Source organism: Pelobates fuscus, chromosome 9, assembly GCF_036172605.1.
Source record: "Pelobates fuscus isolate aPelFus1 chromosome 9, aPelFus1.pri, whole genome shotgun sequence".
Lineage (NCBI taxonomy): Eukaryota > Metazoa > Chordata > Amphibia > Anura > Pelobatidae > Pelobates > Pelobates fuscus.
The window spans coordinates 67731316-67754715 of NC_086325.1; the positions used below are offsets into that span (position 1 = coordinate 67731316).

At 38.3% G+C, this 23400-nt stretch overlaps 2 protein-coding genes across 3 annotated transcripts in view; one reads left to right on the forward strand and one right to left on the reverse strand.

Moving 5' to 3' along the window:
* STK26 (serine/threonine kinase 26) overlaps positions 1 to 8505 on the forward strand; it is a 69087-nt gene extending 60582 nt beyond the window's left edge. Inside the window, exons 6-11 of one of the 2 annotated variants that reach the window (XM_063433534.1) lie at positions 2310 to 2495; positions 4476 to 4618; positions 4718 to 4811; positions 6776 to 6838; positions 6921 to 7057; positions 7643 to 8505. In XM_063433534.1, the coding sequence (XP_063289604.1) occupies positions 2310 to 2495; positions 4476 to 4618; positions 4718 to 4811; positions 6776 to 6838; positions 6921 to 7057; positions 7643 to 7664 (645 nt within the window). In that variant the 3' untranslated portion in view covers positions 7665 to 8505. Of the gene's footprint in view, positions 1 to 2309; positions 2496 to 4475; positions 4619 to 4717; positions 4812 to 6775; positions 6839 to 6920; positions 7062 to 7642 lie in introns of those variants that run through there. The other variant, XM_063433535.1, reaches the window with a different exon arrangement.
* A 7715-nt stretch (positions 8506 to 16220) lies between these two features.
* The window catches only part of FRMD7 (FERM domain containing 7), a 55510-nt gene continuing 48330 nt past the window's right edge, over positions 16221 to 23400 (reverse strand). Inside the window, exons 9-12 of the mRNA XM_063433537.1 lie at positions 21869 to 22032; positions 18775 to 18843; positions 18620 to 18695; positions 16221 to 17404 (exon numbers count right to left, since the gene is read on the reverse strand). Of these exons, the coding sequence (XP_063289607.1) occupies positions 16319 to 17404; positions 18620 to 18695; positions 18775 to 18843; positions 21869 to 22032 (1395 nt within the window). The 3' untranslated portion in view covers positions 16221 to 16318. The remainder of the gene's footprint in view (positions 17405 to 18619; positions 18696 to 18774; positions 18844 to 21868; positions 22033 to 23400) is intronic.

Here is a 23400-nt window from a genome sequence, read left to right on the forward strand (position 1 = left end):
GTCAAATTCGCGGGCCACAGGCCGCATGCGGCCCACAAGGACCATCTTTGCGAGCCGCGAGTATATGCTGGTGTTATAGCAGAGTAGGCCATTTACCCGGCCGGGGAGGAGGGCCAGCGAGGGAGCTCAGTGTTCCTGCTTCCCAATGCTCCCTCGCACGCGTCATATTCTGGCACCCGGCATCACTAAACCACGTGAGGAGCAGGAAGGACCCCAGGGAGATGCCCAACATTGGCTCCATAAGGTAGGGAGCAATAAAGAAAAGTATGTGTGCGTGTCTGTCAGCAAGTGTCTGTGAGTGTGTGTGTGCGGCCCACATAAACTTAAACCTTGTTATGTGGCCCGTGCCAGACTTTGAGTTTGACATGCTTGCTGTAGACTAATGTAAAATGCCATGTGTACCTTTAGCAGGTTTTGTTCACCAAATGTAACTTGTACTTTGCAACATTAAATAAATTGATCTGTGTAGCACATATTGTTTTATTCAAAGTCAAATCTTGGAACTAGATTATTAAAAAGGTGAGCCACATGGTTGCTTAGAACATACCGAGTTTATAATCCCTGACACAGTAAAAACATGCTTTAGGCATCTTAGAAAGCAGCAGCCCAATTAGACATTTCCCAGAAGGCAGTGGAATTATATGTCTAGCGTTATAGTAATTGTTTTGATGAAACCATTTTCTCCAATTGTTTTGCTCGTGTCTTGCTTAACCCCTTTGCTATTTCTCCTTTGTGTTACATTCTTTAAGTAAACGAGGGAGAGGTCTGTAGCAGTTTTTTCACCTTCTGTGAAGCTACATAGGGAAGCAGATTTAAGTGGAATTTATGCAATGTTTTCATTCATCTAGCTGTTAATCTTAACGTCCACAGTGTCCACATGCTATTTTATTGTATTTCCTTTGGTTAGACTGGACACGTCACCATGTTTTTCTGCAGTAGCACAGCATTCCCCAGTGCATTGGTGATTATTTTGATACTGGGTATAGTGTAATGAAAGCATTTTGTAAAATCAGTTTTAACATACTTTTATAATTGAAGGATTGATCATTCCGTTTTGTCTAAAATATGAGTGAATATAAGATCCTCTTTAGATATCAAACTTGGTAATGCTATTGGATAACAAGATAAAATTATGTAAACCACTACAGACACACTCACTGATCATTACAGCTATAATATATAATTGATTATTGGAGTACAAACATAAAAAATGGGGGGACTATTCACAATTGTTAAACTTTGCCATTATTCTGATTTGTATTTATTAAGGTCTTCTAAAAGAGATATAAAAAGTGGTTTTCTTTTATGGTAATATCTGCACGTTTTTCTGCAGTAATTTAAATTTCAGAACACCACCAAATTTATAGTGGCGGGTAAAAGAGAAGTGCAACGTAAAGGAACACTATATGGTCAGGAACACAAACCTGTATTTCTGACCCTAAAGTGTTTAACACCATTTAGCCCCCCTGGCTTCCCTTGCCCACTAAATATAGTAAAATATTACTTGTATTGAAGTCTGCAGCTTCTGGCTCTGCCCCTGAACTGCCTGCTGTCTGCTGACATCATCAGAAGTAATTTTGTGAGCCAATCACAATGCTTCCCCATAGGATTGGTTGAAACTGTCAAGGAGGTAGATCAGGGGCAGAGCCAGCTCAAATCAAACATTGCCCTGGCCAATCAGCACCTCCTCATAGTGATGAATTGAATCAATGCATCTCTAAGAGGAAAGTTCGGTGTCTGCATGCAGAGGGTGGAGACACTGAATGGCAATACTGCACAGTGTACAGCACTGCCCCAGGAAGTACCACTAGTAGCCATCTGAGGAGTGGCCAGTGAAGTTATCCCTAGACTGTAATGTAAACACTGCATTTTCTCTGAAAAGACAGTGTTTACTGCAAAAAACCTGAAGGGAATGAGTCTACTCAACAGAACAAATACAATAAGCTGTAGTTATTCTGGTGACTATAGTGTCCCTTTAACACGCTTATGAATTTTCCCCACCATTTTTTCAAATCTTGCATTTTCAGATAGATTGTGTGTGTGTATATACGGAAATGTCAGGGTGCAAAAAAGAAGCAGATGACAAAATACGGCACATTTAAGTCTTACGGTGAATGTTTGGTGCAATGTAGTGTCATCAAACCCTTTATAATGTCACACAATAAGGGAATAGACCTTGGGTATATCCAATAAACGATTTCATGGTAGGTTAAAAATATCTTGCAGTAGCAAGCGCGTACGTAGTTCCACATATATATATTTATATATAATGATGTATTTATGCACTATACCATTTTTATTTGTTTTAGGCTGATATTTGGTCTCTGGGAATTACTGCAATTGAACTTGCCAAAGGCGAGCCCCCCAATTCTGATATGCATCCCATGAGGGTCCTGTTTCTCATCCCGAAAAACAACCCACCCACTTTAACTGGAGACTTTAGTAAACCATTCAAAGAGTTTATTGATGCCTGCTTAAATAAGGATCCCACGTTTGTAAGTATTATCGCATTTTGCTTTCTTTTTGTGTAGTGGAGGTGAGGAGGGGGGTGTGTGTTTCATATAAGCACATCAGGCTTCTGCAGAAGTAGCTGAAACCAGTGAGCCGACCCTGGACATTTAATTCCTGTAGTGAGCTTTAGAGCATCCTGTGGTGCATATGGTTTTTGTTTAGCATTTTTACAGAAGTAGTTCACCTAGCATTAAAGGAACCATAAAGCACCATAACAAATAAGCTACAACAATGTAGTGATCATGGAGCTAGTGCCCTGGCGTTCATCCTTCCTACACTGTAAGTAGTAAAATTGTCTTATCTACTTACTTGGAGTCTGCCAGTTGCTGCTCCCTGCCTTCACTACTTCAGAGAGCAGGAAGCTCCTGCTTTGGAACTCCATTAACTGCTTACTCCAAGTATGCACATACTCAAAGTATGTATGTGCAGCACCATAACCACTACAGTGTGCAGTATTTTTAGCAGGTTTATTGTTGCATCTTAAGTGTCTGTAGTGCTCCTTTAAGGTGAACCTGTCACTCCTGGTTCAACATTAGTTATAACGGCTGCCAAGGTAGTAAATCTATATCTTTTTATTTACTTTGGAAATGCTTCTCTCTCCTGTGCTGTTGTTCCTGGAGAGTCTGTGGGTGTTACTCTGTTGTAGCAACCACTCTATGCTGCTTTCCCATCCCTGTAGTAATTGATACTGCTTGAAGACACTTCCCCATGCAAGGCAGTTCTTACTGATAAAGCAGACGTGTTGACTTTATTCATTATATCAGAACATCCTACACTTGCCCTGCACGTATGATAATAAATGCTTGCAGGGGGAGCAGCACCATGACAGAGAATTTTTGGAGGAACGGTTCTCTTTCTCACATTGAAGGTCTAATGCCAAGGATTAATTGACAGCTTGGCAGGCACCATATTAACCGCATTAAATGAACATCTATACTTTTGCTAGCACATTGTATGTATGAAATGCGATGCTTTTTAATCTCAGATATGCTTTAATTAGCAAGGTGTTCTTTTGTCCTATTTTTTTTTTTTCCTCTTTTCTCAGATATATGTTGACAAATATGCTTTTCAAAACCTAGATCCACTATGTGTGAAAATTTTGTTTGAATGATTTTTAGTATGTTAAATGATATGTCAAAGCCTATAAATTGGCTGCTTACAACGGTCCACATTGTGAACAGTTAGAATGGGATTGTTGCAGGGCAAATGATTGGCTTGAAGGGCCTGCTTTTACTGTACAAACTTGCCAGCTCTCACACTGTGGGAGAAAAAAAATGGTAAATTGTTTACGTGAAATTAGCCCGTAATGTTGGCATGTAAAAAATGTATGCACACAACCCTTGTATAACTTCTGTAAGGCTGGGGAAGAATACCCTCTAATAAAAGCTCATATGCCCTACAACTGCAACATTAACATTTATCTCCACTTGAGAAATGATTCAGGCTTACTTTGAATAATTGTTTGCAAGAGCTTTTGCAATTTTATGTAAACCCAGACTTTTCAATGGATACTAAATTATTACCTGAAGTCACTGTCTGCATAAAATGCATCCTTAGATTACAAAATGCAATACATAGATTTATGTGTAATTGTATATAATACTATATTGCATAGTACTGTTGTAGTGCAGAATCAATTTATCCAAAGCTCACAAAATTGTATAATGAAACTTACACTCTATCATAGTGGAAGACTCCAGTAAGGTTGCCTTACAACAGACGCATTTATTTATGAAAAATTAACAGTGGACTTCGCAAGCTGATATAAATCACAGTGCAGCGTTAGACTAGAATGTTCCTTTATATCAAAAAGAAAGTTGGTTCTCAGAAAGTAGAACTAAGTCTGCAGAATTTCTGATGACCTTGAACAGGGTGTTCTTGGCTGATTATCTATACAGCAATATTAATAAGTTGAAATCTTATCTCATTTGTAAAGCAAGTGTCATATTTTATATTTTATTTAGCGTCCAACTGCAAAAGAATTGCTGAAGCACAAATTTATTGTGAAGAATGCCAAGAGGACATCTTACCTAACAGAGCTGATTGACAGGTTTAAGAGATGGAAGGCAGAGGGACACAGTGACTCTGGATCAGACGATTCTGATTCGTAAGTATACAATGTTAACCAGCATTTAACAGATCTTTCACAATGCCAAGAGAAAGGACCTCTGTTCGTTTTAACTAAAATGTTTTTTTTTTTGTGCAGCGAGACCAACAATAAAGAGAATAACCTGCACCCAGAGTGGAACTTTACTACGGTTCGGAAGAAGCCAGATGCAAAGAAATTGCCGAATGGAACAGTGTGTATTTCTTGTTGTGCAATTTATTTATGAATGTTGACAAGCAGTGACTTTGAAATTGTGTACTTTTTTTCTTTCTATTCCAGAGAGCAGGGTGATTTATTAACCATCCAGTTTCGTATTCAATTTATGGCTCATTTAGGGATGGAGGTGAGGGTTATTAACCCCTTAAGGACACATGACATGATTCCCTTTTATGCCAGAAGTTTGGTCCTTAAGGGGTTATTCTTTTCATGGGATGCTAATTTTTCTATTAAATGTATATTAGAGATTTAGAAAATTACATTACAATCCAGTTCAGACAAAATCTGGCCAAACAGAGAAAATTAGGTGGTCCTTAAGGGGTTAAAACAGAGATGGGTGGGGAGGGGCCTGACTGCTGATCTGGATGGCCGCTCCTAAGCTATATTGTTAATTCCGCAAACTATGAACATTACTTATCCACAATTTTGTCTAAAGCCGAAGTGGCCACATCGTTACAGCATCTGCTGCCTCCCAATGAGCAGACCTGTCCAAGTTTGTAGTTATTTGTTGGAAGATTGAAGTCTGCGTGATTGCAGCCTAGTCCAATTGGTGTAACAAGTGGTAGGAGAAGAGCCCTGTCCCCCAGCCCCTTCCACCACTCTCTGCCATTAGGCTGGTGGGGATTATCTCGGTCCCCACCAGAAAAGCCCTGTATTGTGAAACATCTCAACTTAAGGCACACTGGAGGTTTCTTGTAGTTTCTGACAAGAGGGCGACTTGCAGTGATGGGAAGCAACATTCAATTTGGCATTGCAACCATTTGTTATTGGTTTTGGCAACTTAGTCTCCAACTCTCATCAACTGAGGTCATGCCGATGACAGGTGATGCCCCATCTCTTCACTCTCCCTGTGGCCAAGAATCTAGATAGGTCCAGAACATGAGCACAGTTCACAACCTCGGGTGGGATCTCTGTTATCTGGGACTCTCTTGGGACAGTGACCTGATCATTTTGAGTGGAAAGGTCTGTAAACATTTAATGTCTGATCTCATTACATTCTGGACCTAGAGAAGTGGCGCTACAGGGCCCTAGCATGTTGGGCTACTAAAATCTCCTTTCTGCATCAATGGCCCGCGAGAGGGTGTCGGTTGACTTTAAGTCTTTGCTAACCTGCATCAGCCACCTTATTATCACGGTCATTATTTCCTTAAGGTTTATTACTTTTTAAATCTTGCGTTTTAGAGCTCTCCAGCTCAAGGAATGCATTATACAATGATTATCCTATATACCGTGGACTACAGAGCATAAATCTGCTTGCTCTTGGTGACAAACACAAGCGTATAGTTCTCTTCAGAGTTTGAGTTACAAATATTATACTCCTATACTTTCAGGTATATTTCCAGTAGCGCAATACTTTGTCTGTTATATAAAATGTGCAGCTAATTATACTTACATGATAGCCGGAAAGATATGTTAGTCATGTCTGACATACTATTCTGTTGTGAATATCTGCATTTTCATTTTTGACTATTACCCTGCAACTTTGTCAATTTATGCAAATATATCACTGCACAACAAAAATAAAATTACAAAAACAAGAGATGAGGGATGTGTACACTGCCAGCCTCCTCCTCACCAGCCCATGACCTTTGAGACCGGACCATATTTAATACTCCATTCTTAGTTCTCCATTTATTTTCAATTGCCTTTTTAATGGAAATTCAAGTAACATGATTGGCTGGAACCTTCCAGCTAAGTTCCATAGACTGGACCGGTGATAATGGAGGAGTAGAAAATCATTATAACTTTTACTGTTCTGCTCGAAGTGTGTAGATGTGGGAGCAGTTTAAAAAAAAAAAAAAAAAATGGCACAAACATTACACTTTCGAAAAAACATTAAACATATGTTTCTGTAGAATACCTCTGTGAAGTAACACATTTTCTACAACTAATTTTGTGAAACCGTTTAAGTGTTCTTAAAAAGAGATTTCTTTTCTTTAGGACCAAGAACTTGTGACCGCTTTGAGCTCTTTATCTGTAATTATTGCACCCGTGTTTGCTGAGGTGAGTTTGTCTAATCCTTCCAACACATTCATTCCACTTCAAAAAAGTGCACCATTCATTATTGACCATGGTAATTTTTCAGCTTAAACAACAAGACCGGAATAACACAGTGAGAAAAAATGCAATTGAAGAACTTGAGAAGAGCATGAATATTGCTGAGACCACTTATCCAGGGATAACTGACAAGATGGTAAAGAAACTCATGGAGAAGTTCCAAAAGTGAGTATTCTTTACATGGTGGAGATTTGCCTAATTTGAGTAAATTCAAAGATGGTGGTGTCAACAGAGCTTTCTTTGCTTTGATTGGTAGGTTGTTTGGTGTTTTTCTTTGTTCAACATTCATATATACTTCTTACATTGCAATATGTCTTGTGCAAATGTTGAAAATGTTGTGTCCAGTTTCTGTTCAGGGCACAGGTTTGATTGCCATCTTTGAATATTGACCTAAGTCATAGGTAACCAGTCAAAAGGGAATTAGCACTAAGTGGTTATTGTGTACCCATGGGAGGTTGGCTTTGATTTCAAATGATTGGGCCAATTTGATACATCAGATGCTTGGTTTGGAGGATAAATGCCATATTAAATACCCTTTAACATGACCCATTTTCATAATATTCTTCAGGATTAGTCATAGAATAACCCAAAAATCCACTGAACATTTTAGCTCTTATGTAGCAAAGTGAAGCTCATCCAGTGAAGAAAAACAGAGGGCTTCAGATTAATTTGTGTTTAAAAGAGTGTTGTGTAGTTTGTGAATTTATTGTATTCAAGATAGCTGGTGTTAATTTTCTTTCCTGTTAACAGGTTTTCCGTCAGTGACTCCTAAGTGTCTTCTGATGACTATGACATCACTGTTATCAGAAAAGGAGAGGGATACCCACCAAAACTACTCCAAGCCTGGCCATGCTTAGCTTTTTCAGCTCCTTGTGCCTTTTGGATCTTTGCAAAATACAACATTGACCATGATCAACATTTACGAAGCTCCAATTTTCTTTTTCTTTTTTTTTTTTTCTCCCTCATTTCTTTTTCCTTTTTTTGTGATAGTGTAAATGGTTTTATATTTTCAGGAAATAATTTTGTAAAGACTGATAACTTTTATTACTGTTTTCATCTTTTGTTTAATCCTGTAAATGTCGATTTGCTGTTTTGCTCTTGGGTAACAGTTGCTGAGTTAGTGAGATGTGCAAGTAACATTATGTTGTGATTGTGTTGCACTGTACACTGATGGAATCTACTGGTTTTTTTTTTTTTTCTTCATGAATTTTTTTTTGTTTTGTTTTTTTTTGGGTAAACTTTAGCCATTTCTTTAGAGTTGAAATAAGTGGTGGGATGTAGGGAGTGGACTACAGCACTTCCACTTAGCAGGGGTAAATTGTTGCTGCTGTACAGTAAAGCATTTACTTGTGACACCTCTGACTCGTATAGACCATGAGCAGGCTCTCATCTGTACTAAACTTTCATCATACTAGTTAAATTGCCACAACATTTAACTCATTGTGTGCCAGAGAGGCATCAAAGTGACCTTTTTGGCCCACAAGCGTTAAGGTTCTAATCAGCTTTCCTTTTCGATTGACTATGCCAAGTGGCACATACAAGAACACATATCACTACACTGCTCTCTCACTGTGCATAATTTTTTTTTTTTTAAAGCATCCAGGGTATATGGTAAGCAGTTTTTTTGTTTTTTTTCCCCCCATAATTAAAGTGCTGGAAATTTTCACACCGAAGTTTAGTATAATTTGAAATGTAGTTGTCGTTTAAAAAAGTTTGACACTTTTTTTTTTTTTTTTTTTTAATACTGCCGCATAAAATCTGAATCTGATTGGCATGTAGTAGCAATATTGCTTTCTAATGTGCAGACAAAGTACGGCAACGAGGTTCAAACACTATGTTATGCTGTCTCGCTAGCATGGTCTCTCAAGCAGTGTGTTTTGCTTTCTTCAAGAAGAATTAAAGCAATATTTTTTTTTTTTTAATATATATATTTTTATTTTGTCATGGACAAACTATTTGTCTAATGTAATTTAACTCTTGCTGCTGTCAGAGAAGCCTTTCTGTTCTTTGAGAGGAGATGTGCTGTCAGGCCTACTGGTAATGAGTCAAGCTGTTGGGGAATACAAATAATGTATATTATAATGCAACAATGAGTGGTCAAATATAATGTGAAAAAGTAACCCCAGCCAGCATACAGAGACAATGGTTTGCACCAGCATCCCCCAGTTCCACATTACACATGTAATATATTCCATTTATCCCGCTCATGCTTAAACAGCGCCAACACGTATTTATACTCCTGTGAAAGTGTATTTTAAATATGTATTTACCATTTAATATTCAAGTAACTAAGTTAAAATAGATACTCTTTCACGAACACACAAAGGAAGAAAAAAAAAAACTTCAACTTGATGTTTGGCAGTAAAAATCCTTTCAAAACAGCCGGCAGAACTGTAAATAGTATTTGATATATTTATGGTACTGCTTAGTGGGATGTTTTCTGTTTACTAAAATTGTCCCATGTATATAGAATGCAATAGTTTTATTCGAGCATGTGCTTCATTATTTTTTTTTATTTTTTTTGCAGTTGGTGTAAAATATGTGTGCACATATATCTAACTATAGATATACATACACAGATGGTTATTTAAAAAGAGCTACTTTGGAGCAGACTTCTGAAAGTGGGGCAATCAGCAGAAAAATTCCATTGGTTGCCATGGTGAGTGATTGGTGCACTTTTAGAATGCTTTAAAGGAACACAGGATTGCTCCCCTGCTCTTTATGAATAACATCCAAAATATTTTACCTGGATGTGTTCATTTTATGATTTGAGCCCTGATGATTTATTTTAATTTTGTGTTATCGGTTGTTCATGCCCTACAAGTGCCAGAGATTTCGGCCAGACGTTTCTCACCTACGCTGCACGGCCAGTATCTCACGCACAGAGGAGTTGAAAACCTAAGAATATCTGCCAAATCTATAAAATGTAACCGTGCTTAATGCATACTGCATTTTGTCAAATTGCCATTACAGTGTTTTTTTTTTTTGTTTTTTTTTTTTTTAACTTTTAATTAAAGTAGCTATTCATGTTTAAGAGAAAATTACCTCCAGTTTCTGATGCAAATGAGCATGCTGTAGTGTCAAGGGATATATACATAGAGAATTAACAATTCCACTGACAGTCTGAATCTTACATTTGTTGTGACGATCTGGTAGTGTTTTTTTCTCGTTTTTTTTCTAGAATTAAAAATTAAGCCAAAAACCGTTGCTCTTGTATAAAAGAAACATTTCCAATCCATTTGCAAAATGTATGTAAATTGGCAAAACCGTCAATGACCAATCTGTTTAGCCTCCTGGTGGCATCCATTTTGTTTTACACTGTTTACTTCCTTAGCTATATTCTGCTATGTAAGAAACAATAGGGAGTGGTGTGCAGAGGCAAACATTTCATGCTTCCCCACACGACTGAAGATCCCTTTAAATACCCATCAAGGTTTAGAAGAAATTACGTGTTATAATCAATATTGAAATGTGATTTTTAATCTTAATAGTGACTGCTAATGTAATGATGCCTCTATGCCATTTCCTAGATTTAAGGCTTTGAGTTCTTGCACTAGGCATAGATCTTAATAGACATCTTAGCCACGTGACAACCCGCTTTAATTTCTGCCATGGCAGACACGTAGTATGTTATGGCCAATTAAAAAGCTTAGAAAACATCAGTGAAGTTGTACTTCACAAGCTGGGGGTCTGTGTGTTGGCCCAACCCCTGTGCTAGACTGATCCAAAAAGGTTTTCTACAATCTATTTGTTCGGAATTGCTAGTGACCCAAGATCAGAGCATATACTAAGGGGACATATGTTTTTGATTTTTCACAGAACTTATTTTAAGTGAAGCTGCTTCTATGTGCAAAACCTTGCTCCATATTAAAGGGCTGTCACCATTTGCCCTACTGTATTTCATATTGCACTGCACCTCCCATTATCCTCTGCCAAACCAGAGGTGCTCAACGGGCACAATTGCACAGCTCACTTTCAGTACTTAGGTTTTGTAAAACCGAAAATATTTTTTTCCTTTTTCACTAAAGTGAAATTGCTCTACTACTTAAACCTCCAAGTACGTCGTATTTTTAACCAGACTAGGGTTGTTCATAAACCTTTTTTGTAGAAGTAGCACATTGCTTTAAAATTGCAGCATGCTTATTTCTTCTATGGGGTTAGTTTAACCATAACAACATAAATTTCTGCTTTTCATCAGAAGGACACTTGAAATATGTTGCTGGCAAATGCCAAGGAAAGAGAAATTCAGTGGTGCCTATATAATTGAGTTCACTTTTTAATTTCTCTGTTTTTAAGGAACCATTTTTTTCTGTTTGCATTTTCTGCTCGCTAACCGAAACTCACTTCAAATTTATATCTTGAGAAAGTCTGAAAATAGTTTTTGAAAAACAATGTTATGAATAAAAAAAATATTTTTATAAATATATTAAGGAGTAAAAGTTGTAAATACAGTTGATCAGAAAGCTTTATAAGATAACTTCACAGATAGAAGAAAAAAAAAAAAAGAAAAAAAAACAGTGGTACCCATATATCCTTCATAGTTATTACTTCTGTAAATCTGTTAATAGAGTAAGCTTATTTCAGTATGTCAGGGGATTTTAAATGGTTTAAGAATAAATATTTAAATTCTGTTAAAGACTTGATTTGTATACGTGGTGTTTTTTTTCTGCTTGTAGAATTAAAGACAAACATTACACATTGTTGGTTTTTCATATTCCTGTCCACCGTGTTAAAAATAAATAATAAAAAAAAGGTAAAAATGTAGGCAGTAACACTGAAGCCCAAAATACATTTTAGTACAAATATGACTGTTAATCCCCCCTCATTACCTCCTTATGCCAGGCAGACACTATAGTAGTACCTAATCAGAAACATGGAGACATTGAAGTCAGAGATACTTAAAATGTTTCTCAGATCCACACAGCAATGACATAGATTGTATAAAAATGTGTGTTTCGATGGTATGTGTGTGCGGTTTGATATATTGATGATCTCAGCCAATCAAATACTTCCCCCTCTTAAAGCAGCGGGATGCTTGTCTGCATGCTCGGGAAAAATTATCTGCTCCATAAGACCTTCTGATTTGAAATAGCAAAGTTTCTGTATGACAGCCACTAAAGGCATTTAAACCCTGCAATGTAAATATTGGTATTCCCGTAGAATTTCAGTGTCAGTTTACACAAACCTTGGTGCTAGAATAATGATTATTTGTGTTCTAAAGGGTGGCTATCACTAACCCACTGTTCCCACGCCACCTTATGCTTACAGAGGTGGAAATGGCAGTGCATACCAGGTTATAAAAAATGGTTGCCCCATGACTGCCCCTGGAGCCAGAAGATCTTGCAAGGCACTTCAGTCACATCTGCTATGTAGCAATGGATGATTGGCTAAGTCACGGGTCCCCAAAAGGTAGACCCCCTAAATGTTGTAGAACTAAAACACCCATGATGCCTTGTCTTTCTTAAGGCATGCAAAGCATCATGGGAGGATTAGTTCTGAAACATCTTGGGATTTACTTTTTTGGCACTCCTGGGCTTTCAGCCAATGAGCATAATCAGTGGATCACCTCTCAGCTGCAGACGGGAGTGGCAAATGCAGGTAAGCTCTCAACCACTTTAATCGGTTTGACCCCTTAATCTGGGGCACTACTGGCACTGTAACTACTTCAGTGGGCTGTAGTTATAGGGTTTGGAGTGCTCATTTAATCATAGTTTAAGTTATCTTCTAAATTTTGCATGACAATCTGTCTTGTGCTTTGTAAATTTGTAGACACTACTGTAATGTGAAATGTCCATGAGTAACAATCTAACTTGAACGTGAATTTAAAAATGTTAAAACAGCCAAAACATTATTTACCTCCACTTTAATTCAGCTGTTCCTTTCAGTTTTTCCCACATTACACAGTTAAATATAGTGGTTTATTCACTAGCACACCACATTGTTGTGATTTGAGATCCAAATTGCAATGGTCAAGCACAGACAAAATGATTTGGATATTCTCTTCAACGCAGCATTTAAAAAAAAAAAATTAAAAAAATTGCATTATCAAGTTAGTTTAAATCCACGAAGAACGGAATGCATTGCTGTATTGCTTAGTGCTTTCATTGGTAAACTGTTTTCTGATGAGCTTTATTTGTCCAAATTGGTAGTTCTAGGGAAATGAGAAACATTATTGGTACACAGCTAAGAGGGGGGGGGGGGGGGGGTTGTGTACCAAGAGGGGAAGCTGGGATATATAACACATGTACAGGTACACCTAATCAATCCAGATAAAGAGAAGTAATAGTATGAAAAACTTTTATTAATGAAAATATATTAAAATTGCCTACTGGCAAATTTGTGTGCTGTGTACAAACAATAATGTGAAAAACTCTTATAAAGAAGGTTAGAATAAACAATCTCGAAGTCCTAAATGGGGGAAATAATTGATCCAGATATGATTGTTACCACGTGGGGTAACTATGATCGTGATAACTGATGGATATATTTTCATATAAAAGGATCAAATAAAATTGTATCCCAAATATCGTGAGTATGTAAAGAGCACATGTCTATGCTGAATATATTACTCAATAGATATGCAATAGATATGTGCCTGGGAATAGTAGATCCTATTAGGATCAGTATAAAGTCGCTATTATGGCATGAACCCAAAGTAAAACACAGCCCTAAACAATGCTTACTGCCTATAATAAGTCAGAGTAGATAATGCGGTGATATCACATGCAATAAGTAAGATACAATAGTGGCCAAGTTCTGCAATGGACTACAAAAATAGTAGGCTGTAAATGAAAACGCCTTAGTGTAACAAATAGGCCTCCAACACTGGTCAAATAAGTAGAGAAGTCTATAAAGGAGTAGTGCTGCACTTGAAAAATAAATAAGCCGTGCTACCCTTCCTCCCCCGTGGCTTCGAGGGCACCTCAAGCCATACCCATGTAAGTGATACACGATAATCGGTAAAGGTACTAAGTTATGCAGGGGTGAGAATGCACTGGAAAGATAGCCGTGCTAAACTCCCACCCTGTGCCTTCAAGGGCACCTAATCTATTCCCATGGTTGTATTGGATACCGAGTCTATGGTAAGGTCACATAGTTAAGTCCTGATGTCACAAATAAGGAACAGCATCCTAAGGACCCCTGACACCTGCGTGTTTTGCCCTACCTGGCTCGTCAGTGGGGACTCCTTTATAGACCTCTCTACTTATTTGAACTGTGGGTTCATGCCATAATAGCGACTTTATACCGATCCTAACAGGATCTACTATTCCCAGGCACAAATCTATTGAGTAATATATTCGGCATAGACGTGTGAGCTTTATATATTCACGATATTTGTGATACAATTTTATTTGATCCTTTTATAGGGGAAAAGCAGGTGCCTATTCTGCTATAACACTAAGCAAGTACTCGCGGCTCGTCGGGCCGCAAAGATGGTCCTTGTGGGCCGCGAGTTTGACATGCTTGATCTAGATCAATTATTAGGACTTACTAGAGATTTTTTTCACATTATTGTTTGTACAGAGCACACATTATATTTGCCAGTGGGCAATTTGAACATATTTTTTCATTAATAAAGTTTTTTATTTTTCATACTATTACATTGATTACTTCACTTTAAATGGGTTGATTAGGTGTACATGTACATATGTTATATATCCCAGCTTCCCCTCTTGGTACACTATCCATTTCTAGGGAAATGAGTTTGAATGTTGATCTCTTCTTCCCATGCATTAGAAGCCATGCGAAGGGGTGTTTTAGCTGCAAAACTCATCATGTTTAACTTGTCTATTATTTACCTCCACTTTAAACTGTTGTTGTCTTTATGCCTTTTTTGTAAGTTTTTTTATTTTTTTTAAACAGGACCCGTACCAACTTCTGTTTCTGTTCGTCCAACTTGTCTTTTTGCATATATTTGTTAATCCACCTATTATACTGCAGTGTAGAATATTTTGTCACCGCGTGGGCAAAGGGTTTATTTATGGGTAAGCTGTCTATCCATTCCAGAAGCTAAATTCTATACTAAAATTGTTACACTTTATTTCCATTTAGTTAAAATCATAATCTAAAAATCATCTTATTACCCCTGTTATAACTCCCATCACCACTCCTGGCTCATTACGAAAGGATTGTCAGAAAAAGAAAATTGCGCTAACTACATAGGCATATATGTGAATTATTCATATAGATAAACTTGGTCACATTTGAGGCAAGCTCTCCAGAGTGAAAGTTGCCTCAGTTTTAATTAATTTTTGTCCTAAGCCAATTAATAGTAGAACCTAAAATAGCAGCTGTGTGGAAGTGTAACTCCCTATCATCTCTGGTAGCACTGTGACATGCTTCCTGCTGCCCTATAATATTCCCTTAACCCCACACGCACTACATGTAAAATTAAATCTAACACCAACACACAGAGCCTACAAACATCAAAAGATATAAAACTATGAAGCATGTATTGGTGAAAAATGTGATCTTGGGGTTCTGAAGATGCTGAACATTTGGTCCTGTTATGGTGAGGTTTCCTACCCCCCTCTGTGGTATTTTTGGTTGTAGTGTATTTTCGCTCTCCTGTAAAAATCTTAGGACAGATGTCTACCAATAACAGTTGTTTCTGCACTCTATTTCCCATAATGCTTCCCATTGTACAGCGCTACGGAATTTGCTGGCGCTATGTAAATAAAATATTAATACTTAACCAGTCTTAAGAATCAGGGATTTCAGAAACCTCAAAGAATGTTTGATATTCCCAACAAATATGACAACTTAATGGTATAATTACCTTCCAGACATTTCTGGTTTTGCAGATAGAGTATTTTCTCCCACTTTTTTATGCTCTGAATATACATAGTCTAACCTTCTGTTCCTTATAGAATTGTTTAACTTAAATATATATATATATATATATATATATATATATATATATATATTTATAGTGCCCTTTCTGGTCACAGCATTCCCGAGTTAAAGAGACAATTCTGTGAGAACAGAGATCTACCCACAGGACTTGCTACCGCCACCCTGCTCCCCGAAGTCTGTAAGATGTTGGCATGGTTGGTGACTAAGCCTGTGAAACTATATCTAACAGTGTGATCTGAACACCAAGGGAGAGTGGGATGCAAACCCTGTGATTCTGGCTTAATTGCAGGCAATAGTACTACCTGTAGCATTGGGGATGAATCCCTAATCCTTTGAGGTTTCTGGTGTCCAACTAACCCTGTTCCTACTGTATAATGTCCAACTAACCCTGTTCCTACTGTATAATGTTATATAGATTAAATGTACTACACAAGAGTTTTATTTTAGTAAACATGTTTTTACTTCAACACATTTTTTTTCAACACTGTGACAAGAGAAAATATTCTATATTTTCATCTGGAAATTAAAATATCCAGTTGTCAAAAATATGTGCATGTATTTTTGTTATACCTAGGTGTGAACCCATTTATCCGTCATCTTTGATTTCCTCGTTTCCCAACCACAAACATTTAATGGAGTATCTTCTTCATCATCTAGCTGGAGGCTTCCTGAAGATAGCCGAGCTCTTGCCATTGGATGCCTTATACTTTTCCCAAATAAAGCATAATAATATGGATTTATAATTTCACTTTCAGAGTCACTTGATTCAGTCCCACTGTAAACATATCTCTCTGTGGCTCTTGGTGTATTTTTTGATATTGAAATAGGTTGAGGCGGTGGTGGAGGTGGAGGCGGTGGTAATGAAAGGTGTTGTTGAGCAGAAGGGGTTTTTGAAACACTGGATGTTCTACTTAATATTGGACAAGGCCCTAAAGGCTTAAATTCGGAACCATAAGGAAACCATGCAGATTTCATGTCCGAATGACTCAACGACCTCTTAGGATAAGTTTCATCACCATACTCCATGTAAGTAATGTGAAAGTCTCTATTTGGATCCATGTTGACATTATTTCTGCAGTTCGTTCTGGGATATACTGGTTGATGATATTCCTTTGTTTTTGTAGTTTGGGGACTTTGGTGAGCTGATTTTCCACCAAACGAGGTAGGGTGATTAGTAAGTCTTAAAATTTCCTCAGCTATAGCTGATGCTTGCAATGGAAGCTCAGATGCCTCATCAGTATTACAGTATAAACTTGTTGAAGCTCTGTTCAACTTCAAAGAGAAAGGGTCAGGAGCAAGGTCTGTATATGTCTTACGGGAACAAGTGGCTTCATTTATGTTATCTTTAGATGTAACCATGGGGTTTCCTGGCCAGTGGCTGCTTTCATCATAATAAGATCTTACTCTCCTCTCAGATTGTTTCCGTGGTGCTTCATGTATCATATCACTATAGCTGCAACCAGGAAAGGAAGCACTGCTCTTAGATTGTTGCAGAGGAGCTGAGTCCACACGGGGTCTAGGCCGATCTAGATCTGCTGAAAACCGAACTTCTACGTCTGAACTCCTCATATTTTTGTACAGAAATGGGTCCCAACCCACGCTGTTCACACTTCTAGAGCATGGTCTACTGGTATACACCAGCCTTAAATCATTGGGCTGAAGGAAGGGGAAAAAACACATATTAAACTGCTTTGTTAGGTTTCCAAATGTCATTAGAATGCTTTAATTGGTAGGCTTGTGAGTTACAATTACAAATAGCTCTCCATGCCCCCCAAACACTGTTAAAAGACTTAAAGCTAATCTGTAGTCCAGTGCCAGGAGACTATTCCTGCGCTCATCTCCACCCCCTTCCTGACATCATCTTCACACTTGCCTGGTCCATGTACAAGATTCTCACTCTGATTTGATAGTTTTGCTGGCTCAGAGCACTTCCCTGCGCTCTGAGCCAGCAGGGAGGGAGAAGGGGAGCAAAGTTTTAAAATCACTCATCTAGAGTAGGCAGGGATATCGATCTTCCCTTTGCAGACACAAGAGTTCTGGGCTTCCTAAGTCACCTGTGCTGGGGGTGCAACTAGTTCCGGCACACAATTAAAAATATCCGAATGTGCAGTGTTTCCAGCAGAATCAGTGCACATCCAGGCTGCTACTGCCATGACCACCTTAAATCAGTGAAGTGGTCATGGTGGTTGGAGTAACCCCTTTAACTTGTTGTATTACACAAGGTTAATTAAGCTTTCTGATCTTTATACTTTCTCTGCAACTGTCAGATTTATCACTAAGTGTATTGGAGATGATAAGAGCATTACATATGTATTTGTATTAATTAATTTCTCAGATAATTTGAAATTATGTGGGGGCTAGGGGAGAGTTGTGCTTTGTCATTTTTTTTCTAAATCAACATTTTAGGCAAAAAATAGCAAAAATGTGTAGGCAATTTGCATTTTTAATCCATTTCTCTTAACATTTGCACTTTAGAAAAAAGAAAAAAGAAGATTTTTACTGGGTTTTTTTTTTTTTTTTTAAAGATCCCCGTAGCCGCTAGTACTGTATTTCTTACTTTATGTTTATGTTGTATCTATTTTCTAAATTGGGAATTTTGGAGAACTGGCTAGAATATTGAAAATATTAGAATGCCAGTGATCTGATTTTGCAATCTTTTGCCAATCCTTCATCATGCTAGTTTTTCACAAAAAAAACAAACCCAAAACACCTGTGTCTTGCGTCACCCCTGCATACTAGAGTTCTCTCCCAATGAATGCACTATGCTCTAATGTGGAATCCTAATCTACAATATTTTATCCACATAAAGGTTTCAACCCATTGTACAGCACTACAGAACTTATTAATAATAACCATATTAATAACGAATACCTGTTTTGCCACTTCAGTTAGAAGATCAGGAGAAGATCTACATTGCCTATCATGAAGATTGGCTTGAAAGAATTTTCTGTAATTCCAAAAACACGGGGTTAGAACAGATTCAGCAATGGTAGCGTATACGATTGTTGAATAAGTTGCTTCCTTACCGCTCAAAGGGTTGATTCTTTGCCTTCCCTTTGCTCCATGAATCAAACAGTTGTTTTTGGGTTCTTCCACTAAGAAAATAGAAAAATAAAAAAGTTAAAATCAGAAAAATCTATTATTATATTTATAAAATAAGTAATTGTTTGCAGCAATGGACAGCAGGTATTTGTTAAATTGTTTATATTGACGCATAAGTGTGTGCACTATATAAAAATACGAACAAAACCTACATATGGGTGATAGGAGAGACACCCACTATTAAACATGTTGAGTCTGTGCCTGTTAACATAATTCAGAATTATAGAGACTATATTGTCAACATCCCCCATAGTCTTCCATTTGTGTAATTTCAAGAGGGAGTTGTGACCACCTTTTGATATTATATAGCACAAAACTTGTCATTATGAAAGCACCATAATTTTAAATAAATATTTTTGTTTTAGATATTTCGACCTAAAACGTGAAATTCACTTTAATTTCCTGACAGTTTGCAGTTTAATGAATAGAGAGACTGAGAGACTGCTGTTTATTGACTGACACCAGGGACCTCAAAAAAGTAATCAAGAAAAACAGCACATTCTTGAATCCTTCTGTAGCTCCCAGACATGCCAAGCTCAAAATTATTTTTGCTTTTTAAATTGATCTTTTCAATATTGACTTGGCTTTGCTTTATAATACTATTCCATTTATACATTGTGATAGCAGTATTAGTGTCACAGGTGTAATATCTACATGTAGCCTAGCACATATTTGGAGGATCCACAAGGTGCTCATCCACTTCTGAGTTAAGTGGCAACAGTCTCAGAACTCGTAATTTGCTCCCACATTTGATATATTATGATAAGTTGCACATGTAATGGTGGATGCTAACTTGCAGTTGGGCGAAGGGATTTGCTGGTAAATATATATTTAATCCTATACATGTGCTAGAGGCTGTGCCTGTTCAACATACAGAGTAAATATAGCTCTATGTGAAGGTGAATATGTTATCCGCACATTTTGCTTATTCACTTTCCTTACTATGGAAAGCCATCTCAGTTTCAATTAGAGCGATTATTCCTTGCATTCCTTCCAGAAAATGATTCCGATGGAGGAGGAAAAGTAAAGAGGTTAATTCAGGACAGGATAAATAATTTTGCAATCTTTGCAAAAACAAGGACACATAAATAAGGTTTTTGTTGTTGTTATAAGGAACTCTTTCCAGATTTATTTTACAGAAAATCACTACATTAAACACAATCTCTGTATTGAATATGTCACCACAAAAATTTACTTAAAGTGTTTACCTATGCTTTACAGATGCCAAGTTGATGGACAACGGATCAAATTCTTGTGGTTATGGTACCTGGAGTATGTGGGTGCTTGGTCCCACATCATTGTTACAGGGTGTACTCGCTGTTTAGCAGAAAAGTTTGGTCCCCGTCAGCCTGCAGTCTGGCCTTTAATGACTTCATGGCAAAGGCATGCTCTGCTCTCCACTGCCGTATATGGGGCTGCAGACAGTGAGAGACTAGGAGTGTCGGGTGTCTCAGCCAATCACTACTCCAATAATATGTAAGCATATCTTTAATTTGGCCATATCATAATTGAAGGCCAGGTTGCCAGGGCTCAAGCATCTCTGGAAAAAGTGACTAAACTGTTACGTAGTGATGTGAGATCCATTCCCCACAGACTACAGGCACCATAAGCACTTCTATCAGTTGTCTACAGTGTGTCTTTAACTCTGATTATATGGCCATCAAGTGCCCTGCTGAGCCCACCACAAACTGCTTTGCTAGAAGTTCCACTCAGGAAGAAATTATCACAACTCCTGAGAAAGGTGCTAATTATTCATGAGTAAGACATTTCAGCCACAACTTGGGTTTTAAAACTCTGGTTTATTCATTATACACCAAAATGTATTGCAATAGAAACTGAATTGCAAATTTAAGGCAAAACTTCCTCATTTGAAAAGTTATCCAACTCTTTGGTATTCAGTTCATTACAATTCGATGTCATGGGTTTTATACACTACATATTTGCGTCCAGGGTGTAAAGTCAGTATGATAATATACACTAATCAGCAACAACATGAATACCACTGACCGGTGATAAATTAGACTAGTGAACAGTCTGTTCTTGAATTTCATGTGTTGGAAGTAAGGAAACCAACAACCAAATAGATATGTGACTTTGATGGCGAGTCTTGTGGGGGTGTTCCAGGTTTCAGTGGTTAGTACCTACCAAAAGTGGTGCAAAGAAAGATAACTAGTGAACTATCATCAGGGTCATGTGCACCCTAGGTGCATTGATACATGTGGGGAGCAAAGGCTAGCCCATTTGGCCTGATCACACAGATCTACTGTAACTCAAATTGCTAAAAACTAAAAAAAAACAAAAAAAAAACCTTGGGTCCTGGCATTCACGTGGATGTTATTTTGACATGTACCACCTACCTAGAGATTGTTGAAAACTACATACAGCCATTCATAGCAATAGTATTCCCTGATGACAGTGGCCTCTTTCAGCAGGATAATGCATCCTGCCACACTACAAAAAAATGTTCAGGGATGGTTTGAGGAAAAATGACACAGTTCAAGGTGTTGCCTTGGCTTCCTAATTCCCCAGATCTCAATTTGATTGAGCATCTGTGGGATGTGTGGAAACAACAAATCTGATCCATGGAGGCCCCACCTTGTAACTTGCTGCTAATGTCTTGGTGCCAGCAGTGGTGTACACACAATCCATGGGGCCTGTGGGATGTACGCCACTGGGTGCCAGATAGCACATGATATGTTTAGAGGTCTTGTGAAGTCTATGCCTTCACACATCAGAGTTGTTTTGTCAGCACGAGAGGGACCTACACGATATTAGGCAGGTGGTTTAAATGATGTGGCTGTTCAGTGTATACACAGGTTGTTATTGTCTATTTTTAAAATGGTTAATTCTAAAGCACCAGGTTTGGGTATTCACAAAGATCCCTTTCAATATTCTATTTCTCACTTTTATTTGGGTAATGTATGCTATAAAGTAGTATTTAAGCCCTTTAAATATGTTATCCATCTTTCTGAAGCCTACATAGTTAAAGCACCAATCACCAGGTCAATGAAACGTTACCTGTATCTGAAGTTGGAGCCTTTGCTGCATAGGAAAGGCCTTGGCCTACACTTGGGCTCCTCAGATAGACGAAAGAAAGCATGGTATTCCACACAAGTCTTCCAGAAAGCTTTACATGCATCTCGACTATCCATGGTAAACTCCAGTGTATCCTTGCACAAAGTCTATAAAAACAAAAGTATTGGTGATAGTAGGAAAATGTTAGATGAATACAGCTACAGGAGAGGTGCCCTCACACAGGACATTGACAAATGCAATAGCAAACACCACACCTCCCAGTGTTTCAAATATACTAAGAGGGACACTGATTTTAGGGATGTAAGAGATGTGGCCAAGGGAGGGTGTGTTCTGAGAAATAGGTCACTTACTAAGAACATTTTACACGATTTAGAACAAAACAATGTATTGTATTTAAACAGACTGATTTCTAAACACATTTATTGTAGTTTAAAGGCACATTAATGTGAGTATAATTGCTGTGGAGCTCTGTTATACATTCAGATACACCAACAATATGGAGCTCCTAGAAAAGACGAACATTCAGATAGAAAACAGAGGGATTTGGGCTTACAATGGGGGCTGTCCCCCCAGGGACACATGGGAGGTAAAACAAACACAACAAATCAATAATAACCTATTTAGTATCTCCTTCACTGCACGCCATGTAAGGATAAGATAGGAGCCACTAAACAAGTCCTTTCTGGTTGACAGGAGGTTATACTGTGGTGGAATCTCGGTAAAAATAAATTTAGTAGGCCGAGATTACCACGTGGCATGTGTACGTGCATATGCTGACGTATCGATCAGTTGGTTGCACGAGGCAAGATACGATCAGTAGTGTACGGAGCATGTGCAAGAATACAGGATGTAGTATTCCCCCTCCTCCATTGTGCTGGACAAGCCATGCGGTCAAACGAAGTTAATTCTTATTTGTGTTGATTGGTTAAGAGAATGTGCGGGTGGAGCTTAATATGGGAGGAGTTATGTGCATATATAAGGAGCCTGCACTATTGTCCGGGGCTCAGAACTTGCTGTATTTTGGTGACGTTAGTCCCTCTGAGTCCCGATCGGTGATCCAATAAAGAATCTCTTCCTTCCTGAAGAAACCTGTGTCCATCTCTCTGTGCTTCGCTTCCGTCAGTTTCTCCGGTATCATTTGGTGCATTGGCCGGGAAGCTCATCGTTCAACGGTAGCTGAGAGGCAGAGGCGTGAGACGGTCTATCTTTGCCCATGTTCTCTACGGCTGCACCCCTGAACTTCTGCGTGGACCTCCCTTCGTCTCGGCGCCACTGGTCTGTTGTCCAGGAGATCATCGGCCTCTACGTAAGAAGTGCTGGGGTGTCCCCGTCGATGAGTGTGAACTCAGGTTCAGGAACGAGGAGGTAAGACAACTGCTGTTTTAGACGGCAGGACCCACTAGGGGTATACCGATTGTGCGGTAGGCCCAAAGGGGTTTGAATCTGTGTATCTGCCCCCTCTGTCGGAGGGAAGGAGCGAAGGCGCACCGCTCGATTGAACGCTCTTTAGTCAG